The sequence below is a fragment of the Felis catus genome, chromosome B1, assembly GCF_018350175.1.
Source record: "Felis catus isolate Fca126 chromosome B1, F.catus_Fca126_mat1.0, whole genome shotgun sequence".
In the NCBI taxonomy this organism is placed as follows: domain Eukaryota; kingdom Metazoa; phylum Chordata; class Mammalia; order Carnivora; family Felidae; genus Felis; species Felis catus.
The window spans coordinates 22,447,013-22,463,828 of record NC_058371.1 but is presented as its reverse complement, the minus strand read 5'-3'; the positions used below and the strand labels follow the sequence as shown (position 1 = coordinate 22,463,828).

The 16,816-nt window shown below is 37.9% G+C and overlaps 1 protein-coding gene across 4 annotated transcripts in view; it reads right to left on the bottom strand.

Moving 5' to 3' along the window:
• The window catches only part of MSR1 (macrophage scavenger receptor 1), an 84,527-nt gene that overhangs the window by 7,698 nt on the left and 60,013 nt on the right, over positions 1-16,816 (bottom strand). For 3 of the 4 annotated variants that reach the window (XM_023252411.2, XM_023252410.2, XM_045055295.1), the window contains exon 9: positions 5,107-5,295. In XM_023252411.2, coding sequence (XP_023108179.2) covers positions 5,107-5,295 — 189 coding nt within the window. Of the gene's footprint in view, positions 1-310; positions 484-5,106; positions 5,296-16,816 lie in introns of those variants that run through there. The other variant, XM_045055294.1, reaches the window with a different exon arrangement.

Genomic DNA, 16,816 nt, shown 5'->3' with positions numbered 1-16,816 from the left:
CCCAGGGAACAAGTAATTAAAACCTGAATGCATCTCTCTCTTTCTCTCCCCTACGCCCACCTCCACTCATATTTCTAAGCTTCCTTTCCAGTCTCTATCCTGCATTTGGAATTGCCTTTTCTTTTCCTCCTGAGTGAAACTGTAAATTTAAGGTGGAGGAGTTGAAACAGCTTCACATAAAGAGGTTGTTTGCCGTGTCTAATCCCAAATCAGCTTACAATGTAAGCCCGGGTCTTAAAATACAACGTACAATGAAGCAGATCATGAAATTTATTGCTCAGGGTCTTTTTCTTCAGAACAAATAACCTCAGTTCTATTATGTCTCCCAGATCAGCTTGCTTTATTATTTTAAAATTCTCATAATCATTGTCCAATTGTTTGGTATTGAAGTATCCACAGAGAGGTGAAAAGAGCAGGGTCTGTCTTGAGAAGAGTGAGGACAGGGTTGGCTTCCCCACAGAAGACACTCCTGCAGTCACACTTCTGTGGAGTACAAAGTCACATTCAGCTTTGAGCCCTGGAATATCCCTGATGTCATCGACAATATGGTACTGATCCTTTCAAAGAGGATGGCAAATACCTTTGGAAGGATACAGTTGGAGCCGTTGCTTACAGTGATCTCTGCCACCATACTGAGCGATGCTATGAGCCAGGCTTTGTGTTGAGTACTTTCTGTATGCCAACTCATTTAAGATTCAGAATAAATCTGATGGGGTTGGTGCTCTGATTCTCATTTTATTGGGGGAAAAATGCAATCTGAGACAGAAGTAGCAGAGTTAAGGTTTCATCTCATATCTCCTCAGTTATAAAATTCTTAGTCTTTCCAATTCACTTCAGTAGGCAATTAAGAATGTTAAAGAAAAACAAAATTCAGACATGCCTGGTTGTTTCATTATAACAACACTCTAGTATCATGTACAGAATCACCAACTACCATGAAAACACAGTCTCACTAAAAATGGACCCTCATCTTCGAGAAGTAGTCAGTTATCCAAACAAAATATGAGAGAACTGTCTCCATTCAGCCCAATGACGCATTTCACATTAGACTAAATTCTATTGTTTCATTACTTATTTAAATGGAAAACATATTCTTGCCAGGATTTCAGAATACTTATTTCTGTCTTTTCTTAATACCTGGAGATACAAGCGGGAAGAAGCGCTATGGGGACAAGAATACTTTACTTGTGAGAGTAGGCCTTAATGTTAATGCAAGCTTGAGACATCTCTAACTTTGTGTTTACCACCTATGTTTGGAACTCAATGGAAAACAGCTTTGTACACCGTGATATTTATAGCAGCAGTAACAACAACAGCCATATTATGGAAAGAGTCCAAATGTCCATCAACTGACAAATGGATAAAGAAGATGTAGTTTGTGTATATGTATTTAGATATGTGTATATATGTGTGTGTGTGTGTGTGTGTGTGTGTGTGTGTATGGTTTGTGTGTATATATATGTAAGTGTATATATATATATATATATATATATATATATATATATATATATAAAATGGAATATTACTCAGCCATCAAAAGAATGAAATCTTGCTATGCGCAACAATGTGGATGGAACTAGAATGTACTGTGCTAAGCAAAATAATTCAGAGAAAGACAAGTATCACATGATTTCACTCATGTCAAACTTAAGAAACACAATGATGAACATAGGGGAAGGGAAGGAAAAATAAAATAAAAAGAGGGAGGCAAACCATTAGAGACTCTTAAATACAGAGAACAAACTGAGGGTTGCTGGCAAGTGTTGCATCGAAGGGATGGGCTAAATGGGTGATGGGCATTAAGGAGGGCACTTACTGTGATGAGTACTGGGTGTTACATGTAAGTGACGAGTCAACTAAATTCTACCCCTGAAATCAATATTACACTATGTGTCAACAAACTAAAATTTAAATACGAACTTCCACAACAAGAGAAAAAAGCTTTTAAGTGTAAGGCAAATTCAGTGAGGAAATGAAGCTGGGGAACAACATCTTGTTTGCTTTCCTTCCACAGATCATATTCTGCCAAACGTTACTTGGTTTCCACGAATTACAGTACATATGCTACTGCTGTTGCTCTGAATTTGGTTTACCCTTTATAATAGATGAAAGGTTTACTTCAAGGTATAAGAGCTTAATAAACTGCACCTACAGGGTTTGTTTCCTTTTTTTAATCATAGATTTTGTTATTTTTATTTGAGAGAGAGAGAGTGCATATAAGCAGGGGAGAAGGGCAGAGGGAGAGAGAGGGACACAGAGAATCTTAAACAGCCTCCATGCTCAGTGCAAAGTCTGACCCTGGGATCATGACCTGAGCTGAAATCAAGAGTTGGACACTCAACTGACTGGGCCACCCAGGCGTCCCATGGGATGTGGGGCTTTTCCCTTCTTTTCCCTTCCCTTCCCTTCCCTTCCCTTCCCTTCCCTTCCCTTCCCTTCCCTTCCCTTCCCTTCCCTCCCCTCCCCTCCCCTCCCCTCCCCTCCCCTCCCCTCCCCTCCCTTCCCTTCCCTTCCCTTCCCTTAATGTTTTATTATTTTTGAGAGAGCACAAGTAGGGGAGGGGCAGAGAGAGGGGGATAAAGGATCTGAAGCGGGTTCTCCGACGAGAGCTGCGAGCCTGAGGTGGGCTTGAACTCACGAACCTTGAGATTATGACCTGAGCCCATGTCAGACGCTAAACAGACTGAGTCACCTGGGTGCGTGAGGCTTCTTTCTTAAAGACACAAAGTTAAATGTCTCTGTGTATAATGTAAGCTATAAAATCACTCATCTTGAGGAAAGGTGAGTTTTCCCCTGTTTTAGGATAGTTTTCTCTTTTTGGATTCAGTTATTCAGCTAGCCCATGTTTAAATTATCTGAAAAATGGCAAACTGTATTTCACTTTGTCAACAAAGGCACATCCTAATAATTCAAATAATCTACATGTTGTTATTCTTACAACTGAGTAATTTTATCCATCTACCAGGTGAGGAAGTCACCATCGATGAAAATTGTATTTCATCCATTAAGCACTGTGGTTGTTCACTTCACAGATGCTAACAGTCATCTGAAATATTTTATATGATTAAATATTTGAAACAAATGGGCTTTCATGCTATTGGTCTTAGTTTCCACAGAAATAAATTCTCTCCTCATACGTTGTTGAAACTAAGGTTGGTAGCTCAGTCTTGCTAAACGACTGACTGATTCATTTGATTCTCCAGTGACCAAGAGTTGGGGATTTTTAAATTTTGTTTTCTTCTCTGGAAAAAACAATTATCTGGCTTATTGATATTTAAAACGTTTTGCTTTAGGAGGTACATTTTAGAGGTGCAAGAATGATTTTAGTCCCATACTTTTCAACCTGGGGAGAAAGTTCTGAAAATACAGTAGAGATGGAACATATGGAAATTCCAAAGATGTGTGGTCGCAGAAAATTATGGATCTTTTCTATTGCCTTTGTTTCTTTTGTTCAAAGCTGTAAGACACAAATTAAAAACTGGGGCCAGGGGCTGAGCCTAGGCACAGAAATTCTCGCCATCACCACACTCTTTTGTCTTATCTCACCTCTTCATATGAGACTAAATGATTTTTCTGACCTCTGAAGACTTTGGAACCTGGATCTCTGCTTAAATTTCTCTCTCTTTTTAAATGCTTATTTATTTTTGAGAGACAGAGAGACAGAAAGAGACAGGGAGACAGAGAATCCCAGGCAGGTTCTCAGCCACGCAGGCGCCCCAATTTATCTCTTCTTTTAAAGTTTATTTATCTTGACACACTCCCTTATTTTATTGCTATAGACAAAACAGCAGCATTACCAGATAATCTTATGTTTATAATTTTGCATGAAAATTCTTCTTGCCCATATCCAAAATAACACTTAATAAAATCAAGAAGGCCAATTTTTTTTGTCAGCATCAATTTCAGAGAAACTAATTATGTATTTGTCAGATTTGTAGAGTAAATAAGGAAGAAAATAGTGACTTTAAAAGTCCAATTTATATGGTTACTTTTTTCTAATCTCTTTATCATTTAGAATTGAAACGCTCATATGTTTAATTATACATAAAACCTGTTGTAAGGTACCCATTTAGGAAAAATAAATGAGACAGTAAAAATGTCAAGATGTATACATTCAAATACTTTTGGCCCCTGCAAATTTTCTTCCTAGCTCTTAAAAAAAAATTCTTTTTTAACGTTTATTGATTTTTGAGGGGGGTGGGGTGAGGGGAGGGACAAAGAATCCGAAGCAGGCTCCAAGCTCTGAGCTGTCAGCACAGAGCCTGACATGGGGCTCAAACTCAAGAACTGCGAGATCATGACCTGAGCCGAAGTTGGACGCTAGGCCAACTGAGCCACCCAGGTCCCTCTCTTCCTAGCTCTTTAATACATTCATAGAGCAGGTTATGGAGTCAGCTGGGTAAAAATACACAAATATGCATGCAGCAACAGAATTACTCAGTGTTTTACGAACCTCAAATAGAGGGGAAAGTAACCTACGTCTTCCCTTATTTCTCATCACGTTTCTTAAAGGATTTAGAGAAATCAGAAGGAGCAGGTAGGGAGAGCCTACGTAATTGCTTCTTTCTCTTTCATGGCTCCTCACTGTCCTTTTAGAATACAGGTGCTCCATCAGGGACCAAGGATAGATCTCACTGCTGTGGAACACGACTGCGAGGAAAATGCACAAGCCGGTGCCCGGCTCTCCAGTTCCGCAGAGGAGAGAATGTGAGCGAGCACAGGGAAATGCTCCTATGCCCCCAAGACCCGGATCCATAAACTGAGCTTCCCAGGACGGCCTGTGGTTCACCTGTCCCTAGTTCTCCTCTTCTACTGCACCAATCACTATTTTCCTCTGGTGTTGTCTACTGAACCAAACGAGTCTAAACACCGTTTAAACACTAAAGATCGCCTGAGAGCGTATGCCATTTATTTTTAAGATCTATTTCTTTTCATTTCTACTTTCTAGGAAGGGCTTTTGAAAAAGACTCCTACATAGGATATCTCTTCCTATTTTATATGTTCCTGCTGCTACTATATTCTGTGTATTAGAGAGGGGCCAACATTTCATTAAAAAAAAACTATATATACATATATATACATATATAAAATATATTTTTTAATTACCTTGTCCAAAGTAAGCTCCCTTATGCACAGCTTGAACACCTTGGTAACCCAAACTTCTACAGACGACCTGTCCACCTCGTAGCTCCCAGTGGTCATCACAGACCGTGCCCCAGTGGCCACTGTGGAAAATCTCCACTCTGCCCTCATGAGGACCGCTACCACCAACCAATCGTACGGTCTTAGGTGGAGCTGGAACAAAAGCAAGCAGGGGTTAATTATATATAACTATTGTTTTATAGTGCTTAAAAAATTGCCACATTTTTCCCCCAAGAAGTACGGCTACTGAAACAAATATTAAACTTTCTAGCACCACCTGTTGGTAAAGAGTTTAATTGCAAATATTGCATTAGTCAAAATTGAAGTCGAATTTCTTCGGTCTCAACACTTCTATGAATGACATATACAATTTATATAAGTTACATATATGAGAACACTTCAAATATTATGCCCCAAAGACTTTAAAATTCAACATCTAAAGTTTATTAATATGCTAAAGATTTTTCATACTACTTAGTAAAAATAATAACAAATTGGTTATTTTCTTGCCACATTAACACACAAACCGGAACACATAATCCAGTGACTTTCAATGATGTAGGAAGTGGAAGATATTTTATAAATTATAAACATAAAAATAGATGACCAAACATCCTATCTTTTACAAGAGAATCAAGATAACTATAGTGACAATATTTATTATTTTGGATATTTTGAGAAATTACTAAGGCGATAAACTTTGTGAAGAAATATACTATGTGTTTAACTATAAAAATAATTTTGTTCTGCAAAATTTAATCAAATTGCTATATACGACAAACCTTTATAAAATTTTGATCATGTGCACGTTTAAATAACTATTAAATGACTCTTTTGTTTTTTTGTTTTGTTTTGTGTTTTGGGAGAGAGAGAGAGAGAGAGAGAGAGAGAGAGAGAGAGAGAGAGAGACAAAGAACACACAGGGGGGAGAGAGAGAGAGCGAGCGAGCGAGAGAACACCCAGGGCAGAATCCAAAGACACAAGGTTCTGTCTCAGCGGTGAGATCATGACCCGAACCAAAATCAAAAGTCAGACGCTTAACAGACTGAGCCACTGAGGTGCCCCATGCCTCCTATTTTTAAAGAAAGCAACATATATATATATATATATATGTATATATATATATATATATATATACATATATATATATATATGTTATATATATAAAATGAACTTAGGGACAGATAAATAAATGTAAATATTATAAAAACAAGTCACTTGGAGAATAAAAATTTCTTTATTTCTTTTTTTATTTTTATTCTTTTTTTTTAAGGTTTATTCATTTTTCAGAGACAGAGAGATGGGGCGTGAGCAGGGGAGGGGCAGAGAGAGAGGGAGACACAGAATCCGAAACAGGCTCCAGGCTCTGAGCTGTCAGCACAGAGCCCAACATAAGGCCCGAACTCACGGACGGCGAGATCATGACCTGAGCCGAAGTTGGACGCTTAACTTTCTAAGCCACCCAGGTGCCCCCAGAGAATCAAAATTTCTTTAAAGAACCTGTATTATTCTAGTAAGTTTTCATTTAAAAATCATTTGGCTGAAGAATAGAATGAAAGGCAGAGACAGAAAATACTTTTAAAATTTAGTTCATGGCTAAATAAAAATAACAATATTCTCTAATAATTATAAAAGCCAACGAGTAAGTACAGTTCTATTTAAACGTATCTTTTTAATGTAAGTTTGAGAAACACTATAGTGAAAAAAGCAAGATGTGACTATCAGCAAATATATCCCTGTCATATGAAAATGGAGTGTTAGGGAATGGGTTTACAAAGTTCAATTAATTGAAGAAATACTAGCAACATTTTTTTTCTAAATTTTATTGAAACCATAATCCAGTAACAAGTAAAGAATAGCAACAATTTTCTATAACATTCTATAACAAAACTGACTGAGCCACTCAGAAACATAAAAAGCTAACATGTTAATATGTGGTATTATAATTATTTTCTTGATTCTTCCAAAATAGAATTCAGTGCTAAATACCGAATTAATGTAATCAGGCCCAAGCGCATAAGCCATTCCTCACTTAATAAACATGAGCTTAAAACATTCTTAAAGGCAAAATAATTTGTTGTTACAGTATTCACACTTTCAATTACCAAGTAAAATACCCATGTGACCCAGTCATTCATTATAATTGCTTAAGAAAATGGGCAATAATAATCCAGGAGTGGATTGTTTAATGTTTTAAAATATTAGAGTCATGTAGTATTAACAAGTACCACCCCCAAAGGTTTTGTCTTTCCAGAAGTCAAATATACCCACACATAATATATTTATCACGATGCTGTGACAAAACACATCATATTCAAACAGTTGATGACATGAGCTTGATGTTCTTCTTACCCAAATAGGTGTATGAAAGTGTTATGGCTGTGTATTCTTTCCCACTTACCCCTCCCAAAATGTCATTAAGAAGCCTTGTGTATCCTGGGGTAGTATTTCTCAAACATTAGTATCGTCTTAGCCTGTTCAGGCTCTATAACACAACACCATAGACTGGGTGGCTTAAACAATCAACGTGGTATTTTTCACAGTTCTGGAGCCTGGAAGTCCAAGACCAAGGTGGTGACAGATTTGGTCGGTGGTGTGGCCAGCTTTGTTGGCATGTAGACAGTGTTAATGCATTTGTCAAGTAAGAAAGAGTAGGGGAGCTATTTCCTTATTGAAGGTGAGTTTTGAGCAAAGACACTAAGTCCAGCTCATAATAGACATTTAAAAAATCTTGATATAGTTATGTAATATTAATTATACTATATATTTAGATGTGTTTTCTTTCTTTTTTATATCTGTCACTGTAGAGTATAGCTGAAGTGAAAAACCCAAGAATCAGATAATCTGGATTTTAGTTCTGCCTCTCACATGGCTTCTATGACCTTATGAAAGCGTTTAACTACCCTAAGACCAAGTTTTTCAGCAAGCCAAAAATATCTACTATCTCGCCCTCTGCAGAAAAAGCTTGCCAACCCCTGGTGTAGTTGAAAACACAATCCATGGACTACAGTGACAGAGGATTTCGGTAGGGATACTTTTGCTAAGTGGTCCTGGAACAAATAAGGTCATGGCTCATCTCTGCTTTCCTTTCCAGCTTCACTGAGAACCACTCCATCCATGCACTTCTTGCTTTTTACTTCTGTTACATAACTGGTCACATTTCCCAAATAAGCCTTGCTCTCCCTTATTTCTGGAGCTTTGATCCCTGTTGGAAATGCTCCCTCAACCCCCCACACCCTTTCTCCCCCACACACACACCGTCCAGTTCTCCCCGCGCCGCCTCCAGTCCCAGGGTTTGGATAGGTTTCCGTCTTGAAGCTTCAGCAGCACTAATGACCCACCAAAGCACTCTAAACCAGTTTGTTTTCTCCATTAAACTGAGATCCTTACCGCTAACATTTCAGCACCTGGCAGAGCACAGGATTTCACTTAGGAGGCACTTGATGAAGAGTTATGGTATGAGTGGGTGAATGAGTCACCGTGAGCTCTTCCTGATGTGCAGAGTGCATTCCTGAGTGGATGGAGTTAGTAAATGCTGAAAATATCAAACAATAGAAGACATAGAATTCAATATTTCACAGGGGTCTGGAGGGACTATAATTCCTACGTGTAGAAGCAGTAAGGGAAGATGCTGGTTTACCTGAGATAAACGAGTCCCATTATGGGAAGAAAGGATGTGGCTATTTACTGAGAGCCCCCCAAGGTGGGAGGGATGATCAGAAGCCTTTATGTATCCTAAAACCCAGTTTTGTACGTTCAGAGGATTTATTTCTTAGTGGCAGACTAACGTTAAACAGAATCTTGGGACTAAATGTCAATTCAATTTACAGCAAGAAATGTAATTTCCTCAAAAACTGGAATATTTGTATCGACTTGACAAGGCCATTTTCTCCCCGTGGGCAATCTGCACAGGAAGTCAAATTGCAATCAGTGAATTATTACTTTAATTAATTTATTAATTTACAATGAGACACAGCAATGAGATTTTGCCTCTGGGACTGGCCAACACTGTTTGGTTAATACATTTTTCTTTACATATGTTAATACATTCCATCAGGTTAGGTGATTTGGCATATCTCTGCTCTGATTCATTTTCGTTTAACTTCCTACAGGCAATCTGACTATTCTTATTTCCCAGTTCTGAAGGGAAGGGTATAGTACTGATAATTTCTATATATTCTTAAAAGTCTGTATATAAAATAAAACCGATATATAAAATATTTATTATACTAATAGCTCACTCACATTTCTATGATCCTAAGAAAAATTTTTCAAAAGAAAAATATGTCATAGAGCAGATAATTTACAAGAAGTTTTATAATGTAATGTGAAGAAATAATTCAAAACATATTAAAAGTTAACAACTTTGGAGGTTATTTTTGTTTTGTTTATTGTGGGCTTATTTTGAAAGGAGGAAATAAAACATAACTATAATAAATATCTTAGAATAGAGAGTTGATTATTATATATACATTAAATGAAGAGTTTTGGGGGCATTAAGCATAACATCAAAAGATCATGTAGAAATGGAAAAACAAAGATGATAATATAAGTATTATACAAAAAGACCAGAAGTACCCAAGGAAATTACAGTAATTTTGTATATGGGGCAAGAAATTGAATATATAATCTTTTTCTTCTTTTCTCGAATTGCATTATTTTAAAAACTAAGATTCATAAAAGAAGTGGTGGCTGGAGAGTCACTAATGTCCTTACTGTTGTAAAGGGTCAATGACTCAAAGCTGAAATTCACAAAATTGAGAGGAAAGAACAAGCTCAGAATGAGAGAGATATAAGGCCATTCATGGAAGGAACACACACAATATTGTCTGCTGTTTGTGCATAATACATATGTAGCAAATGTATAAAACCAGAAATGGAAAGAGACATATATATTCCAAGATAAAGGTTCACCCTGGAAAAGCTAGGGACGCTGGCATAAATAGGGTCTCAACTGTATTAGTTAACATTCTGTTTCGTAAAAAACAAATACCTGTAGTCGTTACGGTAAAACGTCAAATTCTCCAAAATCCAGGTGATGTGTACATGACTACTGGGTAGCTGTTTGTTATAAATGTTCATCTTTTTTCCCTTTATATTTGAAATATATTTTATTTAAAGAAGAGAACACATCTACAGCTGTGTTGATGGAGCCACACGTGAGCCCTAAATAAGTTACAAAAGTGCTTCAGTGCAAGTCTTAAGAGTTTGAAAAAAGGAGATTCTAACTCTACTAGGCTCTATTAGATAGGAAAAATTCTAATTTGAAAAGAGAGATCAGGAAGGACGTGAACTATGGGGGCTTCTTTGCATGTGTCCCTCACCGCTACTTGCGTAGAAGTCAAGAACGGAGGTTAAAAACAATTCTTGAGGAGTACAGTTGTCTCAACTATTACCGTATCATTTACCTCATGGTCACGTTTTCTTCATTCATATCATTTATTAGAATTAGAATTCAGGGTTAAATTTATTACAATGGTAATTATTATATTTATTTCCAAATTTAGTAAATTAAAAAAAATCTGATTGCAGTTTGATCTGGAAGTCCTCACAAGGTGGCCAAATTCCTCCAGAAAGGAAAGTGATGTCTTCTTTACGATAATTAGCTTCATGAGGTAGTTAGCTATGAACCGCACAACCTTGATATCAGATGTCTGGAGAAACAGAGTTAAACCTCTCTGGAAAATTACCGTAACAGATTTTGAATCTTACTCTGGAAGTTGAAGGAGACAAACATTTTGGAAATCCAAGACAGAGCAGAGCACAAAGTAGATGGAAAGGGTCTTAGTGGAGAAGAGGCGTGCAGTGTAGTCTGATGGCAGCGGAGAGATTGAGAGCGGCCAGGGAGGAAAATGTAGTGTCTACACTGGCTGGGAATTTCAAGACAATGAAATCTGAGGTTCACCTTTACCTTGCAGACTGTTCTGCATGCATTTTCCTATTATAACTAAACCTTCAGTAAAATCCTCTCAGATCCCCAGGCAGAACTAGGCTTCTTCCTCAAATGAAGGGAGAGATGTAGTGCTTGTTGCGGAATGAGCAGTGTGGAGAGAAAGAAAGGTATGTAGGTTGTTTCCTAAACCAACCATAACGAATGATCCCCATTGTGTGGCCTAAAACAAGAAATTTATTCCCTCACAGGTTTGGAATCCAGAAGTCTGAAATCAAGATGTCCACAGGGTCATACTCCTTCTGAAGGCTCTTCGGAGAAATCCTTCCTCGCATTTTCCTAGCTTCTAGTGGCTCCTGGCAGTTATTAATGTTCCTTGGCTTGTAACTGTGTCACTCTACTCTCTGCCTCTGTTTTCTTCCTGGGTCTGTGTGTCCCTCTCATAAAGATGCCATTTGAGTTAGGGACCACCTGGATCCAATATGACCTCATCTTAGCTTAATTACACTTGCAGAGATGCGACTTCCAAGTAAGGTCACATTCTGAGGGTTCATGCGGATGTGAATTTTCACATCCTTAAACCCAGTATCGCAGAGGTAGCAGGGAAGATACACGGTGGAAGGTAATTTTTTCTGTATTTTCATCAGACTATTTCAGATAGGAGGCACTCAAATTGCGTTAGAACATGAGGTTGGTGTTGTTTTATTTTAACATTGAAGAACAAACTAAAGGCCCAAGGTTTGAGGACTGCAGAATAAGCATGTAGTAGATATTTTGGCGACATTGGAAATTCACTGGAAATTAGTTAGCAAACTCCACCGTGATTATGCTGAACACTCATAGTTCAACTGCTGAATAACTAAAGACTGAGAATCTGTTGCTTCAAAATCCACGATACCAAACTCACATAGCACTGAGTAAATCTAACTTAAGTATGAATGGGAGTGAATTACTTCAGTGTGTGCAAATTAAAAAGTAGCAGAAGGCTATTATTTCCTATATTTAATTTGTCAGTTTTTGAGCTTTCTCATCGGAGATAGCTTTAAAAGAATCTTGCTTGAAGAAGCGGTACATTTTTAAGATGGAAGAACTTTGCGTTTAAAAAGAATACCTCTCTTGTTGTGCAGATCCCCACAAGGATATGATGGTTAAGAATAAGTTTATGTGTGTGGGGGGGAAACAAACAAAACAGAAAGGTTGAGTAAAACAAGAAAAGCCAAGTGTGGTTGGGAGTGTAAGTTGTCTGAGAGTATCCTGGGCACTAATGTTGCTTCTACTATTGGATTTCCAAATTGTCAATTAAACAGACGTGTCTGTGTTTCAAAGACCATATTGTTTTCTTCAAGGGACCGTATCCATATATTAGGGTATTTATTATCATTTTAGACCAATTTTGTTATTATTTAATATCTCATTTCTACGTGAGTCTTAAGTTTCTAGAGTTGCTGAGGAGAACTGCAAAAAATTTATAAAGGTGCATTTTACTTGCCTATTTTTAGACTATTTACAATTTGCTCTTCACTTAAAACCATTAAGATATTGAATGGAGCTAATTTATAAAACTCACACCACAAAATAGCATTAATTACATTATCATTCTTTCTGATTTCTGAAAATGTAGACATCAGTCAGACCTCATAAATGTCCTTGTGTCCCTCTTTATAATCTGTTAAGACATTGACAAGTGATTTAGCCTATTTGAGCCTTGAATATTTATAAAATAAATATATTAACACGTACCTCCTACATTTGAGGTGTCAAATATGACATTATGTGGAAAAAATGTATTTTAAATAGTAAAGTACTAATCAAAAGTAGTGATAGAATTATTCATTTTATTTCATTCTGAAAGTTATTCTAGGAAACTATGAAATCATAGACTGTATGATTTTGAGTTGTGGATTTCGTGGAGAAAAATGTCTTAACTTTGGCCCAAGGAAGATTTATCTGTCCAGTTATTGGCAAGGCTGACAACCCAGGACAGATTCTTTGACTTTTTATGAAGAGAAAATTATTTTCTAAAATAACTGAGTGTTTGCCCCTTGAATTGGATCAGGAGGTAAATTAAAAGCCAATATACATTCTCTTTGTCATTGTGTGCTATATTTTGTTTAGGCTCATAACTTTTCAGAGCTCCAGGGGGCTATCATGACTGCCTTGCTGGGACCGGTAGAAAATAGCGTAGACAGTCTCCATTACCTCTGCATTTGATAGGAGAAGCCATGATTTGTGTCCGAAAGCTGTGTCCACAGATATTTGAAGACACATCACTTGACGTCTCAAATATCCAACAAAAAAAGCTGTTTCTCTCTCCTCCAGGACTCATTGCTTCCATTTGCTTAGCTTAAACTTTGGCTGTTTTGGTGTAATCAAAGTAGATATTCTTAGAAACAAGAAAAAAAGCACGGCATAGCAAATTTTGTTTGGATAATAACAAAAAGAAAAGCAGAAAATAATGCAAAATGTGGGTCCTTAGGTTAGGGTACTAAATGCTTTATTTCACATGAGAGGGTCCTAGTGCTTATTTACCAGAGGGGGCTGGGGGCGGGGGTGGGCGGTGAGGATCTGTATCATAAAACAGGAAGCTTGTTTAGATGGGAAGTCAGGCTGCAAACTTCCTTTATGACTTCCGACAAATTGTTTTGCTTGCTTTCATTGTATTTAATTTCTTCATTTGTTATGACATCTTGCAGAATTGCCTTCTAGGACTTTCGTGAGAACTGGTTTAGTCCATGAATGTACTTTGAAGAGGTTTGCAAAAGAGACTAAAAACACTCTAATGTGATAGGATTTAAAATGAGATAAACCGGAAAAAAAAAAAAAAAAAGATAAACCGGGATTCACACTCCGCCTCACATATGCTAGCTGTGTGATTTTGCACAGGTTAATGACCTGTTCTAAATCCTCATGGGAAAAACAGCAGACTGATAGGTTTCTTGAGAGGATTAAGTGAAGTAGGTATATACATAGGGCTCTGTAGAACACCTGGCCCAGAAGACTCACTTTCTGTTATAGCTATTGTTATGAATATTATATCTTAAAAATTCAGATTTCTGGCCTAATTGGGAATCGGTGATGATATGACAAAAGTATCATGTATAAAAGAAATTTTCAACTACACTGTGCTTCAGAGTTCCAAAGAAAGCTTCTGGAAACCGCACATAGCAGCCCACAACCCAAATTCCTGAAATAAACATCTCTGTATGTTGAGTCCAGCCATCCGTATGTGATAAAAGCCTGAGAGATCATTCTGATGCTCACCATGGCCTGAGAACAAATGTCAGAACAATAAAAGAATTTTTTTGCATCATGGAAGAAATGACCTAATATTGCTGTCCAATAAGCACTTAACAAGAATATTATTAGGTATTATTTAACAGCGCAGTTAAGTTGATCCACGTTTTCAGGAACTTTAGCCCTGCACTCTGAGATTCTGAAGGGGTGACCCTGCCCAACCCATCATTTGGTATTGATGCTTTACAGACTACAGTACTTAGTCAAGGGAAAACTCAGATTCCAAGAAGAGACCACAAGAGTTCTTTTGAAGGAAAAAAGGTGGCACTCTTTCTCAGACATGGATAAATGTGAGATTCTGCAGCACAGCAAGAGCCTAATAGACTATGAATGGATATGAGAGAGAGAGAGAGAGAGAGAGAGAGAGAGAGAGAGAGAGAGAGAGAAGGAGAGAGAGAGAAGGAGAGAGATACTGAATCTAAATGACTTAGTTTGAACTCCTGGATCCCACTAAGCCTGAAGCAAAACCATCTCTTGGAATTCTCCATTATGTGAATCAATAGGTTCTGTGTCTCCATTAAGCAAGTTTCCACTACTTTCTACTTAAAAAACTCTTACAAAGGCATAAATGGTGATTATTTGAGAATAAACATTCTCAAGAAATAGCTTCCCAGGTCATTCTTTTTCTCATGATCTAATTAATTACCATTGGTTACAGTCTACTTAAACTGAATTAGCCTGGCGATCTTTATTATTCCATGAAAACACCGTAAGGTAAAAGAACATCCCTGAAATGTCAAAACAACACATTGACAAGAAACAAATAAAAGTGAAATTGATTTTATAACTACAAAAACAGCAGAATGTCTCACATTTACTTACTATACAATGTAGGCCTTGAGAAGTGAGGGACAGGAAGATGGGCAGAGACACCTGAAGCAGATCTTCCTCATTCTGAAAGTTCCAGCCTTGCCCCGTGAAGATTTAGATGTGAGACTTCAGACACTGACATCAATTCTCCATACTTTCCTGTTATAGGATGAATTACATCCACCGGAAATACACCTGTGGACATCCTAACACCCATGTGACTGTATATAGAGATAGGGCCTCTAAGAAGATAGTTCAGGTTGATTGAGGCCATACGGGTGGGGCCTAATCCAACAGGACTAGTGTCCTGAGGGCACTTAGATCTTGGACTTCCAGGGTCCAGAACTAGGAGGGAACACATTTGGGTTCAGTCACCCTGTCTGTCGTACTTTGTTCTCACAACCCTATCAGACTAATCCACGTCTCCCTCTCTTTTCCTCTCTGTTTTGTGTTTAGTTGCAAATGAAATGAGTAACAGAGTCCCTCAATGGGTATAAATTTGAAAATACAGCTTTTTCTCTAATTTATAAGTTAGAAGCAGCCATCCCTGTTATGTCATGATCTGAGCACAGTAAAAACCTCCTTTTAACAAAATCACTGTGCCACTGAAATGCCAACTTTATTTAAGGCTTAGCAGAGTCTATTTAAAAAAAAAAAAAAGAAAGAAAGAAAACGGCAAAGGGGCACCTGGGTGGCTCAGTTAAGTGGCCGACTTCAGCTCAGGTCATCATCTCCCGGTTCATGGGGTCGAACCCTGCATCGGGCTCTGTGATGAGAGCTCAGAGCCTGGAGCCTGCTTCAGATTGTGTGTTTCCTTCTCTCTCTGCCCCTCCCCTACTTGTGCTCTGTTTCTCTCTCTCTCAAAAATAAACATTAATTTAAAAAAAAAAACAAACCTGCAAAAGTATTTATTAAGGGCCTACTAGATGTTTTACTACAGTAATAATAATTACTCATTTGGCTACTTTCTGTGATTAATATAATACACATTCTTTTGGTATAGACATAGTATTTCTATGTGCAAGTAAAATAGAAGGTAACAATATAACAGACTACAACAGGAGAGAGTTTGGCATGAAAGCTTGTTTTGGAATAGAACAGATAATCATTTTGTAGGGAATAAATGAATAATGCTATAAGCCATGTGGAGTTTCTGCAAAAATATTGTGCACAGAGACTGGATATTTGTGTTCAGGTGAAGCAATTTACCTTTCAGCATTTCTAGGAAATGGAAAAGCAGAATTACACAGAACATCATTAGGAAGAAGGGTGGTTTTCATTTTGCTAAATCATTCATATTAAGATTCCTTTAAATAGTTCCCGGTAATGAGCATCTGAAAAGTTGCTGGGATTCAGGTGTTCCATTTTGCAGTGAGTGGGTCAGGCAGAATGCGAGTAATTCAGGGAAGCAGGGAATGGAAATCACACAGAGCACCCCCGGGAAGGGGCCAGTCTGTAGGTTAAGCCATAATGGGAGATATTTCTCGGGCACTTCACGTGCAAGCCAGCAACTGTGTGGTTCTGGGGAATCTGGTGTTGAGATTCCCTCCGCAGGACGGTGCATTTCCAGAGAAGCCCAGGGCGAGAGGGGGCGAGTATGGTTGTGAGCCCGAAGTTGGACGGTGCCTTAATTGGAACAAAGGAAACAATCTCGTGGTGGCGTGAGACCACAGTGACTGC